Source organism: Macrotis lagotis, chromosome 3 (assembly GCF_037893015.1).
Source record: "Macrotis lagotis isolate mMagLag1 chromosome 3, bilby.v1.9.chrom.fasta, whole genome shotgun sequence".
NCBI classification, from domain to species: Eukaryota; Metazoa; Chordata; class Mammalia; order Peramelemorphia; family Peramelidae; genus Macrotis; species Macrotis lagotis.
In genome coordinates this window covers 220,392,653-220,416,979 of record NC_133660.1, presented here as the reverse complement: position 1 = coordinate 220,416,979, position 24,327 = coordinate 220,392,653, and the positions used below count along the sequence as shown (strand labels likewise).

The following is a 24,327-nucleotide window of genomic DNA, read 5'->3' as shown; positions in this document are numbered from 1 at the left end:
GCCCTTTGGGAATTTAAATGTAGTAGTAGTCCCAAGTGCTTTTTTTGTTTTGTTTTGATTTTTTTTTTTTTTGGTGTTTTTGACAGGGATAAGGAGAGAAATCAGTTCTTTAGGAACAAAGAGGCTTTACATATTATCTTGAATTGGCCTCACAACAGCACATGAAGTCTTATATCCATTTTTATATTTGAGTTAATTAAGTCCCAGAATGATTTACCAAATCATACAACTATTCCAAGTCTGTCTTCTACAGTTTTCATACTCAGAATCCTTTATCAATATAAGATGGCATTCCCCCTGCTGATCCAATGTCAGCTTTTCCCAACACCTACACATTATCTTCTTAGTTCTAATCTCTTAACTCTAGCCTCATACCATCTCTTGCCTACTTCAAACCTTTCCACCTTTGCTTGAATAGTATGAGTTTAGGTTCTGCTGTCAGAGACTTTAACAAGCTGATGGACACCTTTATTGCCTAGTGAAATCTAACAGGAAGATTTCATTGGAAATTTAAAGGAATGTTTATTAAAGATTCTGGAATCTTTTTGTTGAATTCCCATATCCTGAATACCTTAGATTTTGGAGTAAAAGAAAAGCATCTATTTTTAGATATCTAAAATTGAATTGCAGTGACTATCAACTTATCTTTTCCTAAATTGGTTTAATTTTTCATTTGTTTCTAGGAATGTTCAGGAGAATTACTGCAGCTGCCACTAGACTCTTTACAGGTGATGGCTCTGATGGCAGCTTTTATACCCTGGAAAGCCTCAGTGAGCTGGTACGGTCCATGATTCCCACACATCCTTCTTTGGTGCTCCTATGGTGTCAGATCCTGCTGCTGGTCAACTACACCAACTACAGCTGGTGGTCCGAAGTGCATCAGACCCCAAAGTAAGATGTGAAAGCTATTCCTTGTTTCAAGTGCAAAGGCAGGCCTTTAACCTGAAGAGCCTTAGTTGTTCATGATAAAGGATCCCCCTAAGGACAGGCATTTTTCAGGATAATGGACATTTTGTAGAATACTACTCTACATGAATCTTTTACCATGTAATAGTAGTTCATTATTTTTGTTACGGTATTAGCATACTAGCTTTCCAGTTCTTAAATTAATTCCATAGTTACGATATTTAGCAATGTCTTCACTTCATTGCCAGTTAAATGTTGAAATATAGGGCATGTAGTTTAGTAAACATCAAAAAAGACTTGGGTTATTGCATGGACATCCTTGATTTATATTGATACGTAGAGAGAATTTAGACATGGCCCTACCATCAACGACACACAGCAACACTCTGCTATTTAACTTATGAAAAACTTGCATTGAAGTTCAGCCGTTCCAAATGAAAAGCCACCTCACTTTTTTGTGAGGTCTACTTTTATGTTCAGAACCCTCACTCCTATGCATAGGACAATTTTCTAGTATTTCAGAATCTTCAGGTACATACAAAATAATCAGAACTAACACATAGGGCTTGATACCTGCGAGGCACAGTGTTCAGCACTTTTATCATTATTATCTCATTTCAACCTCACAACAACCTTTCCATATTTTATAGATAAGGAAACTGAGGCAAACAGTAGATAAGTGATTTACTCAGTGTCACACAGTTGGTAATTATCTGAGGCAGATTTGAATTCAGGCCTAGTGTCCTCTGAATTGTGCTACCTGCTAGCTGTCTCAGAAAGTTAAAAAGTTTAAATATCCTTGTAAAGGTTATCATTACCACTTTAAAAGGATGTTATCTACTCTTAAAGGGATTTTTAGATATCATTACTCATTTCTTTACAAAGAAACAACAAAACAGTGCCAGTTATTTGACTTTTGGTAGGTGGAACACTTCTCATGTTTTCTTTCTTCACCTAGTGTTAGGTTTCAAAGATTGTCTGTGATGACACATTCTCCTCTCCATGAAATGTCCCAAATGAGAGCCTTGCTTGGTATGCTCATGGAAGAGTCATAGGAATTGTGAATTCAGAAGGTGTGAAGGCTCTGTGTATTTTTGTGGAAAGCTCATTTGCTCTCTCTTGGTTTCCCTTTTTTTTCCCCCTAGATCTCTAAAAGTCCTTTATGTTCTGGTATGCTGTGATTTCTTTCCCCATAATCAAATAAGCCAACCTAATTTCCTTACATATTCAGGTCACCATTTTCTATTACTGATACTTTCAGTAAGCATAAACTTAAATTTTCTTCCCTTTTCCTATGCTTTTGTTTTTTCATCCTAGGCTTTGCCTGCTATCCCCTTCATCTACTGACTTAAGTGCATATATTTCTGCTTTCTTCAGCTGGTTTTATGGATGAGTTTGTGATTCTTTATTTTCCTTTCATCCGTTTGTACTTTTACATGTTCTGCAATCTCACTTGTTTGTCTGTTACAGTGTTTTCTCATCCTGATGATCACAAATTCTTTCTTAAAGTTCATATGAAATCTATTTTAAAATCTAGGGTAACCTAGATAACTCAGAGTTAGCAGACCAGTGTTCAGTTCTATTTTTACCGTGTCCTGACTGTTTCCAAGTCATTTCACTTCTCCAGGATTCAATTTTCTCATCTGTGAAATGGAAATAATTATCCCTTTTTTTGGCCTGTTCTGACAAGTCAAAATTGTAAATATGTAAATATGTGAAAAAAAACTTTAAAATAAACCTGAAAATGGTTTATTATTGTTATTGTTGTTGTTGTTGTTGTTATTATTATTATTATTATTATTATTATTATTATTATTTCCTCTTGAAGTCAGTGGCTTCTGTTTGGACTATTTTCATTTTTAGGGATTTTTTTAGGTACCTTTTAAAGCAAGCTTTTAAATTTCCTTTCCAATTCTTCTAAAGTTCTTATTCCTTTTCCAATTTTTCCTCAAGTACTCTTATTCTACTTATAAAACATTTTTAAACTCGTTTTAAAAAACTCTTGCTTCATTTCCTCTAGGAATTCTAATTGAGTTTGTGCCCAAGCTGTGTTGATGTTTTGTAGGTATTCTCTTCCTCTGCCATTGTGTTTTCTGTGTTCCTGACACCATAATGTCCCATCACGGTGAACTTCATTTGTTCCAACCTGCTTCTTGCCTTGGAGCTCTTCAGCTCTCTGGAAGGCTTATCTAGGCTGGCCCTACAGGTTCTTTGTTTGGTTCTCAAATATTGTGGTATTGAGTCTAGTGACAGGTTGAGGATCTTCCAGCTTTCAGTGTTCCCAAAGTGACCACCCCCAGGGCGTAGGCTGATTGCTGCCCCTGTGAAGACTGGGAATTCATAGCCTTTCTTTGGGTCTCTGGAAGAGTAGGTGCTACTGGAATTCATCCCTGAAGGCTGTCTGGTCATCTCTTGCTGTGACAGAATTGTAGGATCTGAAATTTTTGCCTTTGCTAGCGAAACTAAATGCTCAGATTGGATGGTTACTCTGAACTTGTGTCTGAGTACACCACCCAAAGCTTCTGTACTTGGAACATCTTCTCTAGTTCTAAATCTATGGTCCTTTGATTAGGATGTAAAATTACAATGATGGAAACAGAGCATCTTTTAGCCGAGTTAATTGAAGATTGAAGTCAAAAGTACATTACTTATAGCAGAGAAACCATTCAGGGAAAGTTTTCAAGTTTATTTAAGGCAGTGAAAGAAAATGGAAATGAAGTAGACAGTGAAGAAACTTTTACCACAAGTTTTGGTTGGTTTGATTGCTTTAATAATTGCTTTAAAAATAGAGTTTAGTTGCCTAACGTTAAAATTACCAGAAAAGCATCCAATATAGGTGATGGTATTTGAAGAAAATAATCCTAGAAGGTGCATACATGGATCAGCAAATTTGTAATGTGAATGAAACAGACTTATTCTAAGAACTCATGTTTCTAAGACAGAAAACCCAATGTTCAAAGTGTAGTAAGGATTGCCTGAAAATTTTATGAGACATAATGCAGAAAGGACTTTTAAATGTAAATCATCACTTTATTGTTGTTGAAATCATCCTGTTATAAGAATCCTTATAACGAAAAGATGGATCATACATGACTAAGTGAGAATTTTAGACAAAAGGTGATGAGAGTATTAGGGAGCAATGAGAATTGAAATGACTTCATATTCCTAGATCAGGAAAAAAAACTTAGGTATTGAAAAAATTCATAGATTTTTTTTTAACTGAAATGCTTTAAGTCTCTTGGAGGAACTGTACAAGTAAGAGTCTTTGAAAACAGGAGAGAAGCATATGATATCCTTATATTCAGAAATAAAGTAGATTTTGAAAATAATAGAAAAATAAGCATAGCATCAATCCTTGGAAAATTTCTAGTTTATAGATTTTTAAAGAAAATAGCTTGTGAGTACTTGAAAGGGAAGTAGTGATCCCACCAGACAGTTTATTTTGCACTAATTCATAGCAAATCATTGTGAACTTGTTTCTGTTTTTTTTAAAGGTTAACAAGGTGTTAGATAGAAAATGGATTTTGCAAAGGTATTTCATAGTCTTAGTTTCTGCATAATATGGAAAATTATTAACTTTATATACCTTTAATATTACACTGTAGATGTTATCGTTGAAAATATTCTATAGTCATTTGCCATCATATATCATTCTGGCTTAAGTAATTGGCGATTTTGATGCTTTGTAACTATGGTGGCCCCTGATTCAATACAATATAGAATCATTGAGATAGTATTGGTGTTTAAAAGATGGGATAATTTTTATTTGTTTCTTTTGTCTCAAAGAATTGAAATTTTGGCTATTATTGAATTAACTATTCAGTTTTAAGATGCAACTGCATTTAACCTGTTTCTTCCTTCCTGTTTAGTTCATGGTCCAGTTAATTTTCTTATCTCTAGGTCTTGCTCAGGCTAGGTGTTGTTGAGTTGTTTTTTCAAGCAAGTCTGACTCTTAGTGACCTCATTTGGGGTTTTTTTGGCAAAGACACTGGAGGTTTTCCATTTCTTTCTCCAGAATGTTTTATAGATGAGGTAACTGAGGAAAACAGTTAAACAACTTGCCCAGGGTCACATTTCTATCAAGTGTCTGAGGCCAGATTTGGACTCACAAAGATACCTCTTTCTGATTCCAGGCCTAATATTTGATCCATTGTGCCACCTTCCTCCCCTGAGGGACTACTAACTCAGTGGTTTGCCCATTTAGCTGCATTACAGTGTCTGATTATTTTGAGATCTTCATTTGTTTTGCCTAAATGGATTAACTAGCTACTATTTTAAAGTGATTATTGAACTCTATTATAAGCTTGACTCTAGCCCATAATTCCCATGGATAAGGTTTGATGTGGGAGAACTGAAGTACTTCAAGTATTTAGGCTTAAATTGTTCTAAAATAGGAATGCTGTGCACCATGGATGCAATGGTTCTTAATTTTTCTGGAAGTGACCTCCCTCATCTTTATCTGGAAAGACATTTGGTCAGTATGTCATCAGGGTTTGTTGACTTGCATGGTCTCAAGTGTCCAACCTGTGTGAACCCAGTCAGGTTCAGTCAAGGAAGGAATCTGTGTCAGGGAAGCTGGGTCATCAGAAAAATGTTAACCTTCTGAAACTTAACATAGTTAACCCTGCATGGGACCTTAACATCTCCAATCGGGAGTCTATCTTTTTTTTTTTTGTTTGGATTCTGAGCAAGATCTCCATGATAGTGGAGAACATTTTGGCAAGTGTCTCTCTACTTGTTTTATGCTTTTGTGCATAATGAAAGGTGTTTTATGCTTTTGTGCATAATGAAAGGTTATTAAATAAAATTACCTACATGGTAGTGCCTGCTAAGGAATCCTGTGTACTTGTTTAGGAAATGTGATAGAGGAACATTTTTATAGTGAATTTTGCTCTGTGGAGTCAAATCAGAGAAAAGGAGTTTTAATCCGACTTTATCCTGCACCTTTGAGACTATTATTTGAAATTTTTGTTCAGTTTGGGTGCCATGTTAACAAAGTACAATATCCTCAAAGCAAGAGGACAAACATGATGAAGTCATTTGAAGTCATGTGTGAGGGAGAGCCATTGAAGGATCTGGAGGTGTTTATTCTGTAGAGGTTAGAAGACTTACTTAAAAGACAAATGAAAATCCTGAGAGACAGTTTTCTGGGGAGTTAATTATTAATTAGGCTTGGTAATAATAAATTGTTTCTCTCAGTAATCAATGACAAAACCTTGTTAACTGCTGAATATTAAAAAACTTTTGAAAAAAGAGATGTCCCTGACAGGTGAAATGAACCCTGACAGGTGAGCAATTAATGAGTGGATGACCATCATGAGAAGTTAGAATCTGGCTTGATCAGGAGTCTTGGTTACCCCTGACAGTCTGAACAAAGGAATCCATCTCTACCCAGACCACCCTGGTTTCTCTCTGAGCTGTTTCACCCTAAACTCCAGGGCAGGGGTTTTATTTCCTAAGGACAAGAATTCACTTAGATTAGATGCTTTTTACACCTGAAGTAGAAGTAAGCTTTCCTATTTAGATGAGATCTTTCAAAATTAAGAAACATTGTCCTTCGGAGATTGCCTGACTGGCCTACAGGGGCTGGTCCCTGAATGAGGAAATAGGAAAAAAACCTTAATCCTAATTCAATAATTTGTTATTAATATATAGAAAATATTTATTTTTCATCTAGGAGACTTATAATGGCTATCTTCAAATATTTGAAAAACTACCGTATAGAAGACAAATTAAACTTAATCTCTGTAGCTACATAAAGGAGAGCGAGAATTAGTGGAAATGCATCACAAGGAAGCAACCTAAAGCCTAACCTGCATAGATGAGGCCAAGGTCAGAAAGGAAGTGTTGAGGAAGCAGCACTCTTTTCTAGGTTCTGATGAGTGCTAAGGAAACCAAGGCAAAGATCGATCCTGTGGAGGCTTAGAGGGAGAGCAAATGCAAACAGGAGGATCAGTATGAATAACTGCAGAGGGAAGAGGCTGGCATTAGAGGAGACTTCCAGAAATTTCTTTCAGAAAGTGGGATTTTAGCCGAGCATTAAAAGAAACAGGGGAAGCCAGGGTAATGAGGGACAGCCAGATAAAGGCCTAGACTTGGCAGAGGCAGTATCTTGTGGGAAGAACAGCAGAGAGGCCAGCATCATCAGATAATGAGTATGTGGGGGAAAAGCTAGCTAGAATTTAGAGAGAGTTTTCCCAAATACTATCTCCTTTTGTCCTCATAACACCCTCAGAGGTTGGTGTTGTTATGATCCCTACATTACAGATGAGTAGCTGAGGCAGTTGTTGGTTAGGTGACTTACTCAGGGTCACAGAGTGTCTGAGGCTCAGGTATTCTTGACTCCAAGTCTGTGCACTATGGTGTTTCCTAGCCCACTTTGAAGCAGGGTAGAAAAAGACTAGAAAGGTAGGAAGGGGCCAATTTATAAAGAACTTTAAACGCCAAACGTGGATTTTATATTTGATCCTGGTGGTAATGAGCTAGCATATTGCTTCCAACCCTACAGGTTTTCAAATATAAAAGTATTCTATTTTTGTGTATCAATTTACCTTTTGTAATAATCTGGGTAACCCAAAAGTCTTAATACAGTTTTAAGCTATAATATCTTATTATTTTTATATTATATTGTCTTATATAGACATTTAATGTTTTATCATGTTTATTTTATTATTGCATAATAACTTACAGCTTTAAAACTGTTCTCATAGTCAAAGCACCATTTCACGTTCAGTATTCATATTAGCCCATGCTGTGTGGTTTTCTTGTTGACACATGACTATTTTCAAGAAAATATAATGAGGAAATGTAATTACTTATCCTTAAACCTTGCCAATTAGATTTTTCAAGTCTTAAATTCAAGACACAAGTGTATACAATAATTCATGTCATCATAATTCCTCCCTTTTGGTGAAACATAGACTAAGTAATCTAATTCATGTTGCATCACCACAGTTTTCATATATCATAGAATCCTCCTTCATTAAAAGAGCCAACCTCCTTTTCCTTGAGGAAGACTCTTAGGGGCAAAGGCTTGTTGTTGGTATAACATTTGCATTCCTCCGATGGCTTAATTTTTGAAGTCTCTTCTTTGTATCACTCTGAAATATGCTTAATTACGCTCATGTGGACAATATTGTTCCTTCCAGAAGGCACAGCCTTTCCAGTACGAAGCTCCTCAGCCCTCAGATGTCTAGTGATGGTGAGGACTCCCGCTTGGCATCCACACTTGGCGTGTGCAATAGAGAGATAGTTCGAAGAGGCGCACTCATTCTTTTCTGTGATTATGTTGTAAGTTTTGCAATCGGATGAATGATAAAGGGATGTATTGTTAAAACCCCCGAGCCTTCCTACAGTCAACTCATGCTATATCTAGTCCAGTTCTGTGGTTTTTGAGGTTATCCAACTTTTCACCAGTACTGAACCCCCCAGATGCCTTTATGCACCTAGTTTTTGTGAGGGCCAACTTTGCTGTCTTATTAGTATAAACATAGAGTATTCATTTTTGTGCTTGTCCTGAAATAAATCCTCTTTTGCCCCCAAATAGTGCCCAAATAGCAAGGATTTGGGGAGTGACTGTTGTGTCAGATCACTTATTTCATTTTCCCCCTCCACTGGCTTGGATAGTAGAGAGTTGACTGTAGCATGCCTCCTTTTCATTTGTTTATTTTCCCATTAAACCACAGGAAATATAATAGATTCATGGTTGCTTTATTAAATAGCATTTAGCAAGTTAAGCTAATTTATTTAACTTAAGTAAAAGTTCTTAAGAAAGTAATTTTTTCATTGGTAGGATTAGTGCCTTTTTTATTTTGCTTTATATCTAGTTTTCATTCATGTTAATATATTTTTTTCCTTGCCTGCTCCATTCCCAAACCATTTGAACATCATTCTTTAATATTGCCTATTCACAAAGGGGCTGCTAGGTGGCGCAGTCGAGTCAGGAGTACCTGGTTTCAATTCCAGTCTCAGACACTTAATAATTACCTAGCTGTGTGGCCTTGGGCAAGCCACTTAACCCCATTGCCTTGCAAAAACCTAAAAAAAAAAAAAAATATTGCCTATTCACAGACAGTGCATTAAAAAACCATAAAATGATGAATTTAAGGGATGCAAAAGATGGAGGGTGGGCAAACCACTTTTTGCCGTTTCTATAGATAAATCTAAAATTTAAAAAAGCTAGATTTTTTTTTAATAATTTTTAAATATTATTAAAAGAAATATGAGCCATGGGTATCCCTGTCTTTGTGGCTCAGTTCCATTTTCACTTTGAAAAACTAGAGATTCCCTTTGGAAATTTCCTTCATATAGACTGAGTTAAAACTTTTGATTAAAATAGACTTAAGCTGCTGACTCTGGGACAAGACAGATTCTGGCCTTCTGTGGGATTGTGGTCCTCAAGTTTACTTTCAGCAAACTTTGTTTAAAAAAAAAAATTATGGGGTCCATGCTGAAATTCAGTGATGAAAAGCAACATTTCTTGTCCTCTTTCATCTTATCCGATAGTGAAGGAATATCTCCAGGGGAAGGGAGAAATCTAGACAAAATTCCTTAAGATGTTATCTTATTAATACATTCTCTCCTCAATAGGAAAATTTACCTGAGAAATTAAATTAACTTTTATGAGTTTCCCAACCTTATGGTAGTTCTAGACCATGCATGGTTTCTTGGTGATGATATAGTAGAAAAATCATTAGCCAAAGACTTGGTTTGAATTTTGCCCCCTCCACTTAATAGCTTTGTGACCTTGGGCAAGTTGTTTTAGCCTCTTTGAGCCTCAGTATCTTCATCTGTAACTGTTGGAGTGCTACTAGTTAAGCAGCACAAGGTCATTATTAACAAAGCGTTTGGTAACAGTAAACTACTAGAACAATGTGAGTTACTCTAGACCCAGTAGGAAAGGTGTCCTTTGAGGCCCTTTTTGTTGTTCACACAGTTTATGGCCTGGGCATGGTCTTCCTAGACAAAGTCAAAGATACATTGCAGTCTGATACCTTATACTTATAGCCCATTTTGCAGGGACCACAAGTTTTTCATGAAGTATCACAGTCTAATCATAGTTACTCCTGCCTAACACATATTATTGCATAGCTTTTCTTTAGCTTCAGAATTGTTTGTCCTTGAAACTTTAGATTTTGTAAATTGAATCCAATTGAAATCTGAAATTTTGTATTTTGTACTTATTTAAATGCTACACATTAATAAAAATCATCATAATCTATAATAGGTGTTTGAGAAATAAAGTATTTAAAATATTACAATTTTGCTTGGAAATAAGCAAATGTATTACTGTGTTCTTTCTTTAGTGTCAGAATCTATATGATTCAGAACATTTAACTTGGCTTATTGTGAATCATATTCAAGATTTGATCAATCTTTCTCACGAACCTCCAGTACAAGACTTTATTAGTGCAGTCCACAGGAATTCAGCTGCTAGTGGGCTTTTCATCCAGGCAATTCAGTCGCGCTGTGAAAACCTTTCATCTGTAAGTCTATCCTCAATACCTGTTATGACAACAGTAATGGCATCTGGTTCTCTCTGGAGATAATAAGAATGTTTTCTTTTAATTTTAGCTCTAATTGTATTCAGCAAGCATTTATTAAATACCTGCTGCATATATATTATTATGCTAGGATGCTAGAGAAAAACAGGTTTAAAATAGACTATGGGCCCTACCTATATGGAACCTCCAGCTTAGTTGGAAGAGTGCAATCCATAAACAAATAAGTATAAGATGTTATAATCTGTGATAAATCATTGGAGAGTTTCAGAACAGAAAGCTATGTGAAGAGCAAGAGGAAGGGCTTGCCCAGGTATCCAGGGAATTGAGGGACATCTTGAAGGAGGTGGCATTAGAATTGAAAGCATTGACAAGAATCTATCAGACAACAGTAAGGATGGGAGGTGGGAGGAGGCAGGTGGTCTAGGATGACCATAGGAAAGTGGGAGCAATGGCATTAAAGGGAGAGGTCATGGTGTGTAGAACAGATGAGGTTTATATGAAAAAAAAAAGCTGGGGGCCCTTGATGTTAGTCCAAGCAGGGCAGTAGTGAGGTGCATGCCAAATACAGATGCATGAAAATCACCTGTGATCTTTTCTTCTCCTTCAACAATTTAGCCAACAACCTTAAAAAAGACACTGCAGTGCTTAGAGGGGATTCACCTCAGCCAGTCGGGGGCTGTGCTCATGTTGTACGTGGACAAGCTTTTGTGTACGCCATTCCGTGTGCTGGCTCGCATGGTTGACACACTTGCTTGTCGTCGAGTAGAAATGCTTTTGGCTGCCAACTTACAGGTACAGAAACAAACCCTCATTTTTGATATTTCCTTTAAATTCGCTAGTGCCGTCAGTCCAATTATATGTTTTTATACAGAGCATTTTGTTAGTGGATAACCTACTGACTGGCCAAAACAAGTGTGTATTTCTCATTCCTTTTATTTTTTGATGCACATATCATATCTATTTTTGTTTTGACCTGCCTTTTAAAAGATATCTCATGTCATGTTATATTTGGTCCTCTTAAAAAGTATCAAAGACTGTGTGGTTCATAAATGTCCCTGTTTTCTACAGAACAGCATGTCACAGTTACCTGTGGAAGAACTGAATAGAATTCAGGAATACCTTCAAAAAAGTGGATTAGCTCAGAGGTAATATTTTTCAATGCATTTGAATGCTTCAAGAAAACCCAAAACAACATAAAAGGCAGTGACAGGAAATCTATTTGTTTTACAAAAAGTTCGTTGAAGCTTGTCTTTAAATTGTGTAGCTTGCTATTTTATACTTAATTTACAATTAAATTCATTAAGAAACAAAGAATTGGAAGAAAATTGTGTCAGATGTCTTATGTCTTATGAATTTTTAAATCTCTCCCTCTCCATGTCCCTGTCTCTTTTTTTCTTTCTTTCCCTCCTTTTTTCTCTTTCCTCTTTATCATTATTACCTCTCTCTCTCTTTTCTCTTTCTTCTTTTTCTTTCTTTTTCCTTCTCCCTCTCCCTCTCAGTTCATCTGCTTTTTCATCTACCTCAATCTCTCCCTCTTATTTCTCTCCTTTTCCCCTTTCCTATCCCTTTCCTCTCAGTTTCTTCACCTGTAAAATATTGGGGGAAGGTACTTTTCTTTCTCATGATATTTTGATTTATAAACTTTAAAACATTATATAAATGTGAGGACTTGTGCTCAATAGCATTTTTTAAAAATGTAGCAATTGTATGTGTGGAAGATGTGGTTTTTTGATTACAGCAAAGCTGTTCATCGTCAAAGAAGTTGATGTGAAATTGAAAATTATTCTTATCTTGCAATAATTTGAAAGAAATATTATCTAGTAATTCCTACAGTGTTAGAAGTCAGAAAATCTTTAACTTAGGTTTTGATTTCTTCCTTTGATAAGTCACACTCTCGTAATCTTATAGAATCTCTTTACTAAAGGGAAAAATGAAGAAAATCACTCTGCTTTCATCAAATTGTATTCGTGAAGTCCTCTATTAAAACATGCCAGTCATGTAAATTACACATTTTCAGGCTTACAAAAATACGTTTACTATAATTTTTATTCATTTTCTTAGATTTTTGTTGTATATTTTGAATCTAAATAGGAAGTTTGAAGGAAGAATGTTCTTGAGACCTGTAAATTAAGGTCTGTGATTGCAGCAGCAGCAGTAGTAGGAGCAGGAGTAATAATAAAATAATAATTTTATACAGCATTTTGCATACATAAAGAAAGCATTAAACCTCATAATGTCCCTGAGTTAAGCCTAGGGATTCAAATACAAGCGAGCAAGATCATCCCTACCCTCAAGAAAGAAGGATTTATTAAACACCTAATATATAATCAGACCTTGTGCTAAGCATTGTCAAATCATAGAAAGACCACCCTCCCCCCCCAAAGCCCCCAAAACTCAGCTTGTTCTCAAGTTCATAGGTTGATGGGGGAGACAATATCTAAACAATTATGTACAGGTAGACATATAGTACAGAGAAAAGGTACCATATTAAGGGGCCTTGAGAGGTTTTCCTATAAAAGATGGAATTTAGTTGGGGCTTGAAGAAAAACAAGGAGGTCCTGAGACTGAGATAAGGAATGAAAAAAATGAGAGTTTGGGGGATATCCAAGAAAAAAACTGGGAGCTGGGAGATGAAACAGCAAAAAGGCCAGTCTTAGAAGTGGGAGGTAAAATTTCATATGAAGTGGAACTGGGGAGGAGGGCAGAAAGGGAGGGAAAGAGGGGATAAAGGAGGAAGAGAAACAAGGAAAATTGGAGAGAGAGAAGGGAGAAAGAAAAGGGAAGAAGTGGAAAAAGAGGGAGGGAAGAAGGGGGGAGAGGAGGGTGTAGGGAGACTGACAGATGCTCATATATCAGAGCTGGCATTCCAGAGGTGAAGACCAAGATTCTTTTGGTAGCTTAGTGAGGATAATGATTAGAATATAAACCTAAGAATTAGATGTATTTTGTCTCATTTAATTACCCCCTTCCCAATAATTTTGCCAAATAAGTATTATATTTGCATTTTACAGATAAGGAAACTGAGTCTAAGCACTTATGACTTGTTTGAGTTCAGCACAGCTTCTCTGACTCTTAAGTCTGGTGTTGATTCTGTTCTACCACTAAAGTGAACAGTTGAGGACAGGTGTTGGCTGCTGAATTTTTGACCTCTTCATTCTGAAATAGATTTTATTGTAATTTTTGAGCTTGACATTCTCAAACCAGGAGAACTAGTGAAAATTGACCATTGGTCTATCTCTTACTTCTTAGGAAAGGAACCTTTCAGGACATGAACCTGCAAGTGCCAGAAATTTCAGGTTGTGTTTAGGGGTTAGGTGTTTAAGTAGGAAATAAGGAATTATAACTTTCTGAGTTTGTGATGTTATCAGCTTCTTTTGTAGACATCTGTTTAAGTATTATATAATATATTAGGTTGCTTCTGAAATTTCTTGGGTTTTGGTACTTTCTCCACCCAGTAAAGTCCAGAATTCCTATGTCCCTTTTTAAATGGTCTTAAGGATCTAGGCTCCCACTTAGGAGTTTCTTTGAAATTAGGGAGTCTCAACAACAAGTGACAGGGAAACAGTTTTTTTTAATTTAATTTTTTTTTTTAGGCTTTTGCAAGGCAAATGGGGTTAAGTGGCTTGCCCAAAGCCACACAGCTAGGTCATTATTAAGTGTCTGAGACCAGATTTGAACCTGGGTACTCCTGACTCCAGGGCCGGTGCTTTATCCACTACACCACTTAGCTGCCCCTAGGGAAACAGTTTTTTGCCAACTTTTCTAATTTCTTAGACGTTGCATTAGGATTAATGTGGGCCAGACCCTGTGCTAAGCATTGACAAGCCAAAGAAAGACCACCCTCCTTCCCCCTCACCCCTCTGAGTCAAGTAATGCAGCTTTTTTTTTTAATCCTCATTATTCAGATGAGAAAAGTAAGGCCCATCAAGGTCAAGCGATTCTTCCAAAATCAGATAGATAAGATGTTACCCCCCCCCAGTTCCAAAGCTCTTAGAATACTTTATATTGATTGTTGCAGATGTTCACTGAAACTATATTTTTAGAAAATTGTTCTCTAATAGGAGTAAAGTAAATCATTTAGGGATGATTTGAAATTAAAAACATCACTTTCTGTAAATTTGTTGTTTTCAATCTGACTAGTCTCATTCTTATTAATACTGTGAATATCTCTCATATTAGAGTTATTACTTGCTTATTCTCATTCTAACCTCATTTTTATCATTTCATATAAATGCATTAATACTTTTTAGGATTCCTTAATGTGATTCCATAATCTTAAATAGATTTTTTTTTTATTGGTAAGGGTTAAACCAGGCAATCTTTAGGATCATCCTTACTCCAAGTATTTTTATTTCACTTGTATTTCAGACACCAAAGACTTTATTCCCTGCTGGACAGGTTTCGTCGTACAGTAGCCCCAGAGACAGCTAGCCCTTCTCCTGTAGTCACTTCACACCCCCTGGATGGGGAAAATCACTTGTCACTAGAGATGATAAATCCAGACCAAGTAAGTGAACAGAGCTTTTATTTAGAAATATACACTGTCTTAAATCAGTCTTGAAATATCCATGGGTGTAGATGGACATTAGCGGGGCTAAAAATCTTCTTAGACTTGTCTCTGTTACTAGACTGCCCTGGTACAGTAGGTTGAAAAAGACTTAGAAGCCTGACCAATTAAAGGGCAAGATTGTTTAGCTTTTGACTCTATTGAGGTAGAAGGGAGATAGTAATCTCAATATAAGCAGAAGGTAAGTTAGCTATTGTCTTATTTTTTCCTATATTTGACCTCTGGGATTAGGGTAGAAGCACTTGGGAAAAAATAGAGGAGTCTTTTCTTATACAGAAAGAAATGCTGGATAGTAAATTCATTTGTAAGAAAGTAAATTGACCTCATAAGTGAATATGTGAGGAGATGGAGATGATTGAATATAGGAGAATGATAGGTTGAATTACCTTATTGTAAAAAGGCTATTCAGATTTAACAGAACCATCCACTTTGTGGGTTTTTTCTTAACTTCCAGTGCTCATATCTCTTCTTTGATCCCTTTGTGCATTGTATTCTTTTACCTGTCTCTTCTCATTCTCATCAATATATGAGATTTCTTTCCAACATCCATCCTCACCCTTCTACTTACTTGATGGAGTCTGACATTTTGCAGTTTACTATATATGATGACAAAAGAATTCTCACTGAAGACCTCCCCATGGTGCTGTTTTTATCCCCCAAAAGAAACTCCTTGGCAAAGGTTCTTTGTGGAAGGAGACATGGCTAAAGGAATTCAAGTTTCATCTCTTTTCCTTTTAGAGAAACAGGGAATTTAGTGCCACCTGTGAACTCTCACCTTCTAGATGGGTATCTCTCTTTACAATTTTAGAATAACTCTCACCACCCTCACAGCTGATAACTGATTGGGGAAAAGAAGGACAGGGTACCCCCACAGAGTACTCTGAAATTATCAATCTAAATCTCTGGCAAAACAAGTCCCATTGATAGCCTCTGAAACCTGGTGAGCATGCAAAATTAAGCAATTCAGTCTTAAACATTTAAGGACATCCTTAGTCCATGATATGTTTGTCACCATACACAAACAGGTAAAGCATAGGTCTTGTCCTTGAGGAGATTATGGTCTAAGAATAATATTCAGTAATATACAATAAATGAAATAGAAAGTTACAAAATAAAATGGAGATCAGGAAGGTCTTCATGAAGAAGTTAATATAAATTGAACTTAGATCCAAGAATTTTTTTTTTATTTATTCTGAAAGCCAGGAAGACCTAAATTTCAGTCCTAATTCAGACACTTCCCATTAAGCTGTGTGACCCTGGGGAAGTCATTTAACCTCTCTTGGTCTCAGTTTCTTTATCTGTAAAGTGGAAGTGATAATAATTTCCCCCTACTGGGTTGTTTTGATGATTGAACCGAGGTAAAGTGCTATATAAATGGGGGTTGTTTATTATCATTATTATCCTCATCTTTTCCTTTATGCGAAGTAGTTTGCTAAGTCCCAATAGAAAAGCAAGGCAATTTCTGCTCTCTGGGAGGCCAAATGGGGAACAGAACACATGGAAAGTTTTAGCAACAAGTCAGAAAGCCATGGACCTTCATGAAGTGGCTTCTTTAATGTCATTTCTACCAATAAAATAATTGGTCTCTGATGTTGAATCATTTGACAGGCCAAGATTTTGGTGACAAGCTCTGATTTCTGGGTCAATAAGTAGCTGTGGTTGTAGCCCCAAAGGAGCAGTGGTCAAGGATGGTTTCCCAGGATAAGGCCACTGAGCTGGAAAGCGTTTCTGCTTTGTTTTGTCTTGGTTTGAGGGTCTGAGAAGAGATGGTGGTCAGGGTTGTAACCGTGATCTGTGTTACCTAGAACGGAGTGCCTTGCTGCTTCAGATCAGCTGTCACTATGCCTATTAGTTGACACTTGGTGAAGGGAGAATGGAACACTTGGTTTGTTAAACTTTAAAATCAATTCCTCTTGGAATTAAAGTAGAAGTAGAATTAAAGTAGAAGTAGAATAACCTATGCTTGACCAAAAGAAAAATTATTCTTGAGGCTAGATGAAATTGAGTAGGTTATAAGAGAAAGGACTTGTCTTTCAAACTGTTTTTCCTGTTGATCTTTAAAATGCAGGAATTAATCATTTTTCTTTTAGGACTGGTATGTGTCTCTAGTCAAATCTCAGTGTTGCACTAAGTCAGACTCGGCACTGCTGGAAGGTGCAGAGCTGGTAAATAGGATTCCTCCTGGTGAACTGGCCCCCTTCATGATGAATAAGGTAAATGTTCTTTCTGTAGTAAGAAGGGGTATTCTGTTTACATCATTTGGCTCCATTGACATTTAGTTCCAATTATTTAGTAGATAATCTGTTATAATTGAAATAAATTGTCATCCAGGCAATATACTATTCTTGAATTGTATACTGAATGTAACTGTTCTGTGTAAGAGTATTTATCATGGTGAGATTTATTGTATCTTAAATATATATATGAGGAATTTTATTGATCATACCACTGTCAGCCTTCTAGGATAATTAAGTTGAATTCAGCCATTCATATAATTAAAGAAAATGAATTGTTTTTTCAAAATATCATCTGTTTTTTTGAGTGTCTTCTATATTGTGAGATGAGTAAACTTTTCAATATAATAAATAAATCAAAAGTCCAGATTAGTATTTGCCTTTTAAAAGTATTTGAATGTAGCACATTTTGTGACCCATTTGTAGAATTCCCAAATATATAAAGATAGATTAATGAAATATTCATTTCATTTGTTTTAAGTTTTCAAAGGAAAGTAATGCCTAATGTCTTGGTAATTCTTTTGTTTTTTTGCAAGGCAATGGGGTTAAGTGACTTGCTCAAGGTCACAAAGCTAGGAAATTATTAAGTATCTGAGGCTGAATTTGAACTGAGGTCCTCCTGACTTCAGGGCTGGTACTCTATCCACTGTGCCTCCTAGCTGCCCCTTGGTAATTCATTTTGTAAAAATAATAATAGCTTTTCTCAGTTGAAAGCAACTTTAGCACTATAGTTAGGTCTCATCCCTCTTTCATGAATTCTTTTTATGTTATCTCTAGTAGCCTGTGATGATACAACCCATAAGGACCTGGGTAGTATCTGATTTCCCACTTTAATTCTGGTTCCTCTCTCCACTGCAGTCATTTTCTGTAGGTAACAGATTGTCCTTCTTTAGCCTGTCTTTTAGTGATCTCCTAAGCAAAGTGCAGTCATTGAAATTGACTCTGAAGGTCTCCCTCAAGTTATACAGATTAAGAGCTAGTGTTTGTCCTAGATGATCTCCAAGGTCCATTTCATCTCTGTATATGATCTGTATAAGTGATGCATTCTAATAAAAATGGATGAAGAAGCCAGCAATCCTCAGTTGTCTAGTGTGTCAAATGTAGGGACAAATGGAATGGTCATTTATTGCTCTTTTTTATTCATGGCATAGATAATTCTCCATAATTAGTATTTTGATAATTTACTCCTGAGATATGCCCCAGGGTTGTTTTCTGTTATCTTTCTATTTTTTTTCCCCCTTGATGGAAATATATAGTCTCTCATTCTTTACCTTTGACATTTGTGATTTCAGGAGTTCAACTTATCCCTCTTAGCACCTTGCTTAAGTCTTGGTGTCCGTGAATTTTCTGGTGGTCAGAGTAGCAGCCTCTTTGAGACAGCCCGGTTAGTGACCCTTGACCGTGTGACCAGCCTGGTGCAGCAGCTTCCATCCAACCATCACGTTTTTCAACCCCTTTTATCAATTGAGCCTTCAGCCTACTGGAATCAGCTAAGCGAACTCTTTGGTAATCAAAAAAAAAATGCCACATATGTTTATCTCTTGTTTGATGGTACTTCCTCTAGGGTCCTGTGCTTGGATTCCAAATGCCTGCTTCAGTTTTGCTTCCACATTGTGGAATCCTTAAATCGATTGTGTATCCATTCTGAATTCAAGTTTTCTCATCTATGAAATGAATATAGGATGACACAGTCTCAGCACAGAGTGAGGATCAAATTAGATATCATAAAATGCTTCTCTGAAGTATATTGCAAAAGAGGCACAAATGCTTGTGAATATAGTTCAATGAATACATTTTAATTATTATTTGATCTAATGAGCAGGACTTCTGAGTAGTTTAACTAAAATTTTATATTTTGGCAGGTTTTTTGAAACTTTTAACACTATCATTGCATTCTTGTAAATCTAGATTTCTCAACCAGTTAAATTCTTTTTCAGGAAATGCTGTGATTTATCAGTCCATTACTACACTGGCTTGTGCACTTGCCCAGTACTTAGTACTATTTTCTAAGTTACCAAATCATCTTCAACTTCCCCCTGAAAAAGAGAGCGATGTTCTGAAATTTGTGGTGATGGCACTTGAGGTAAGAGCATAGGGGTGCCTAGTGTCTTAGGAACCTATTTGTATTTACTATTTAAAGGTGTCATTGGGTGAGAAAATAGGATCTGGGCTGAATGATAATGGGTAACTAACCTGAACTGGAAAGTCAAATCAGCTTAAGAGTAATAGAGGATTAGGATTTATTGTTATATAGAGTTCTTAAGATATTGTTGATGTTAGATTAGCAATTATTTTCAACAGTAGTACTTTTTTTTGGAGAAGAGTCTGAGGTAAGTTAGTAGAATATATGCCCTTCATTTCAATGATGTCACTTTAAATATAGTGCAGTTAGCCACCATGCTATGTGTTGGTTTGAAAAAGACACAGGTATTTTAGGAAGTTCTGGAAAACACAAGGGTTTTTATATAATTTGTAGAGATTTGTATTTCTTCTCAGTGTAAGTATTGTCTGTTATGTAACATTTAGAGAGATGATGGCTTATTTTATAGTTTTTTTGTTTTTCTTTTAGGTTTTTTGGCAAGGCAATGGGGTTAAGTGGCTTGCCCAAGGCCACACAGCTAGGTAATTATTAAGTGTCTGAGACTTTATTTGAACTCAGGTACTCCTGACTCCAGGGCCAGTGCTCTATTCACTGCACCACCTAGCTGCCCCTGATGATGGCTTATTTGAAGCAGATTGTAAAATATTGCTGGGTACTTCAGGGAAGGTCACTTCTGCAGTATTTTACTGGTAGATAAAGGGGACAAACAAGGTGTTTGGGCCCAAACGAAAAATTTTTTTATTTTTAGAATTCTCCCCTGATCAGGGGACTTACATCAGAGCATCCTATTTCAGAGTAAAATCTAGATTTTGATAAAGGCAAAGATGGAACTTTTAAAGTATCCTTGATTTTCTCTAGTTGTCTCCCCTCATGTATTTCCCATAGTACCTTATTTATACCTATCTATCTCATTTAATAATGTTGTGGTTTATGGTTTTGTGTTTTTGTCTTCAAGGTTTATCTTTGTGACTGATCCCTCTGCTCAGCTGTCTGGCTTCGGGTGGTCTCTTACCTGCTTTCTCTCCCTTCTAATAGCTTTTCCCAGTACCCCCATACCCAGTGCATTTGTTGCCAATGGTCATTGAATCAGCAGTGCACATTAACAAGTCACCCACAGCATTTTTGCAGGTTTGTAAAGAAGAAAACTTAATTAAATTTCAAATGTACATTTTCCTATTTTAGGCCCTGTCATGGCACTTGATCCATGAGCAGATGCCATTAAGTATGGATCTTCAGGCTGTCCTGGATTGCTGCTGCCTCACTCTGCATCTGCCTGGTCTTTGGAGTACGTTATCATCAGTGGACTATGTCACTCATGTGTGCTCCCTAATTCACTGTGTTCGTTTTATTCTAGAAGCAAGTGAGTAAAACATAGGTCATTGGATTGTTTCTAATTCTTTTGGAAAAAATCTGGTACTGTTCACTATTTTAGCATTTGGGCCAGGGGTTGTACATTTCCTAGAAATATTTAAAAACCTTTTGTTGACTTTTTTGATTACTGGGTCTGCTTTGGTATTTGATGTTCCTTGTCTTAAATGAACATTGGATAAATAAATCATATTTACAAAGGACATTTTTCCCTACCTTCATTTATGACATGTTTCTATACTAATTTTAATACTTATGTATTGTGAAATTAAAATGATTTGTTCCTTTTTTTAAAAAAAAAGTCGGAGGGGCGGCTAGGTGGCGCAGTGGATAAAGCACCAGCCCCGGAGTCAGGAGTATCTGGGTTCAAATCAGGTCTCAGACACTTAATAATTACCTAGCTGTGTGGCCTTGGGTAAGCCACTTAACCCCATTTGCCTTGCAAAAACAAAAAAAAAAAAAAGAGAGGTCAGAAAGGCCTGCTGAAGATCATTGATCAAAGTTTCAAAAACTTGATTTAGTTTATATTATTAATTATATAATTATATATTATTTAGTGGAAGTTTTAAAATTTTACTTTCTAAAACATTGAACTTTATACTTTCTTATTTGTAAGGTTAATAATTGTATAAGTGGTTTTAATCTGAGTATTTGTAATAAATGAGTTGCAAGTGAAGATGCAAAGTTTATTATTCGAAGGCAAGAAAGAATTCCAGATTTTAGAAATTGGTTGTTGGTTCTAATAAATTTTTAAATAGTCACTGATTTAAAAAAAAAAACCCTTCAGATTTTAAAGTTACAGTGTCAAAGTGTGATTAATTGACAGTCAGAATTTTAAATTCTGATTCCTTGTAAATCTGAAGAGTTTCAAGAGTTAATCTTTATCTGGTCTGCTTAAAGCACAAGTATTGGCACATGACTGATTCTTAATAACTGCTTGTTGAGTAATTGATTTGTTACTTAATCAAGTAATTTTTATCCAAGTCCAAGGATATCAAGTCATCTATTGTGTTATACTAACAGAACATAGAACCATTGCTTTAAATTCTCAAGGCTAAGAATATATGATGTTTTATATATATAATTTTAAAATCATATTGAAGACTTATTTTGGCCTTTATGTAACTTTAGTTGCAGTTCAACCTGGAGACCAACTTCTTAGTCCAGAAAGGAGGAAGAATACTCCAAGAGGAATCAGTGAAGATGAAGTTGATTCAGATGTGCAGAGTGAGTTTATAGCAAAATTTTTCTTGCCTTGTTCAAAAAAATTTTTCCATGTAAGAAAAAAGTTTCTATTTTGGATCATTATTGGTATGAGGCTTACTGGAAGGGAAGGTATCAGAATTTCAGTTAGACTAGGTATCAGAAATTATCTTACCCAATCCATACTGAAATAAAAATTCTTTTGAATAAAAACCTGTCTTTGTCCAAAGCCAGTCCAAAGCACTCTCTCTCCCTTAATCGTCTGTCTCACACCCACTGAGAGGGCAAAAAATACAATATCAATTATTTATATGAAACCTTACAAAGCACATTTCTATATTAGCCTTGTTTGTGGGTTGAGGGGTGGGACAAGTAAAATAAAGAGGAAAAAAATGCTACAAAAAATGCTAGTTTATCACATCTCTATCTAGAAGAAGATGGCATTTGATGGAATATTGTATTGACCAATGTCATTAATCAGACAATTTAGTCTCATTTTTTTTGTTTTTTGTTTGTGATTTTGTTGGGGGTTTTTTTGACTGAGAGTTTTTTTATTTGTTTTTGGTGAGGCAATCAGGGTTAAGTAATTTGCCCAGGGTCACACAGATAGTTAAGTGTTAAATATTTGAGACTGGATTTAAATTCTGTTTCTTGGGCCAGTGCTCTCTCCATTGCACCACCAACCAACCCCATACAACATAGCCTTAACCACTTTTTTCCCCTTTAAATTTGCCTTTCTTTTCTGAAGCTCTGATTTTTGATTGACTACAGCAGTATAAGTACCATTTCTGTGCTAAAGTCTACTTTTCAGTGGGGAGCCAGCTCATTAGAGAATCTCCCTTCTCTCCTCCAGCTTCTGGCTTCCTTTCCAATTCAGCCCAGACAGCATTTTTTTTAAGAGACCTTTCCCATCCACACAGCCCCTCTCTCCAGCCCCTCAGTCCCACTGCCATCACATTCCATATGTGTTGTAGAACTCTTGTATGTACATATTCTTGGTATGTTTCCTCCTGTTAGATTTTGAACCTCCTGAGATAGCGACCATAGTTCTGCCTTTCTTTGTATCTATCCCCAATAAAACGTAGATGTATAATAAATGTTTGTTGATTTACTGACTCCATCCTCTGTGTAGGTCACTGCTGGGACTCATTTTAGATAGAGATCCTTTTCTTCTTTCTGCACAGTTGAATTCCTTTTTTGAACCAAGTAGCAGACTGCCTTCCAGAGGGACGAGGCCATGTGTGAAATGTCAGAATACATTTGACTTTCTTTGCCACAATGCGAAATTGTTAAAAGTTTTGTTAAAATATTTGTTTTCATATAGACCCTCAAAAATTTAGCATTTTTCCTTGTCAGCTTTGCCATTTTAATTGATGTGAATGAAACCTCAGAGTTTTTATTTTTATTCTTGAATTATTAATTATTTAAAGTATTTTATATCTTTTGAGAGCTTCAGTTTCACACACACACACACACACACACACACACACACACACATTGTTCCTCACCCATGACTCCCACTTCTACAGAGAACTGAGGAAGGTGCATTTTCTTATTTCTTCCTTGAGACCAAGTTCAGTCAATACAAATTTATAATATTCTGTTCTGGTGGTTATTCTTTCCACTTACATTATTTTTGGCATTGTATACATTTTTCCTCATTTTGTTCATTTCACTTTTCATCAGCTTATCTAAGTCTTTCTATAGGTATCTATCTTATTATTGTTTCTCACAGCATAATTACTCCATGTATCATAGCTTGTTTAAGCCACTCCTTAATTGATGGGTATTTACTTCCTTTTTGGTTCTTTGCTGCTCTTAATATTACTAGCAGGTGTTACTGTTTTGTTACAGTTTCTTAACTTGCTTCCTCATATGGATCTTGAAATTTTTAGGTCTGATAAGACTGGTGGGTAATCCACATTGTCATTATTGAATAGAAATGCATCCCTATGCATAAATTTATCTGTGAATAAAACTGTTTTTGTTTACTTTCTTAAGTTCCCAAATATATTACCACTGCTTGTGAAATGATCGCAGAAATGGTGGCAGCATTGCAGACTGTGCTGGCTTTGGGTCACAAGAGGAACAGTGCAATTCCAGCTTTCCTTACTCCTGTGCTGAAAAACATTGTCATCAGCCTTGCGAGGCTGCCACTAGTCAACAGCTACACTCGAGTGCCTCCCTTGGTGAGCAGGTTCTCTTTTCTAGTTCTTTAAGCCCACACTATCATGTATTTTGAAGCTTTGTGGCAGTTTCCTCAGCTGTAAAATGAGAATTATAATGACACAATACCCCTGAGTTTGTGGTGAGGATTAAATGAAATGTTTGTAAAACATATAGCACAGCACACCTGGCATGTGGTAGGCAATTAATAAATAAATGAATGAGTGAATGAATAAATGCTTCTTCCTTTCTCCTCCCCCTCACCGGGTTGTTGTGAGG

General features: G+C 36.2%; 1 protein-coding gene across 6 annotated transcripts in view; it reads left to right on the top strand.

Annotated features, from left to right (window-relative positions):
• The window catches only part of HTT (huntingtin), a 222,910-nt gene that overhangs the window by 141,958 nt on the left and 56,625 nt on the right, over positions 1-24,327 (top strand). For all 6 annotated transcript variants that reach the window (XM_074229870.1, XM_074229868.1, XM_074229867.1 and 3 more), the window contains 12 exons: positions 684-891; positions 8,055-8,196; positions 10,212-10,391; positions 11,025-11,201; positions 11,478-11,554; positions 14,778-14,916; positions 17,067-17,189; positions 18,503-18,716; positions 19,148-19,293; positions 20,494-20,671; positions 21,811-21,906; positions 23,884-24,071. In XM_074229870.1, coding sequence (XP_074085971.1) covers positions 684-891; positions 8,055-8,196; positions 10,212-10,391; positions 11,025-11,201; positions 11,478-11,554; positions 14,778-14,916; positions 17,067-17,189; positions 18,503-18,716; positions 19,148-19,293; positions 20,494-20,671; positions 21,811-21,906; positions 23,884-24,071 — 1,868 coding nt within the window. The remainder of the gene's footprint in view (positions 1-683; positions 892-8,054; positions 8,197-10,211; positions 10,392-11,024; positions 11,202-11,477; positions 11,555-14,777; positions 14,917-17,066; positions 17,190-18,502; positions 18,717-19,147; positions 19,294-20,493; positions 20,672-21,810; positions 21,907-23,883; positions 24,072-24,327) is intronic.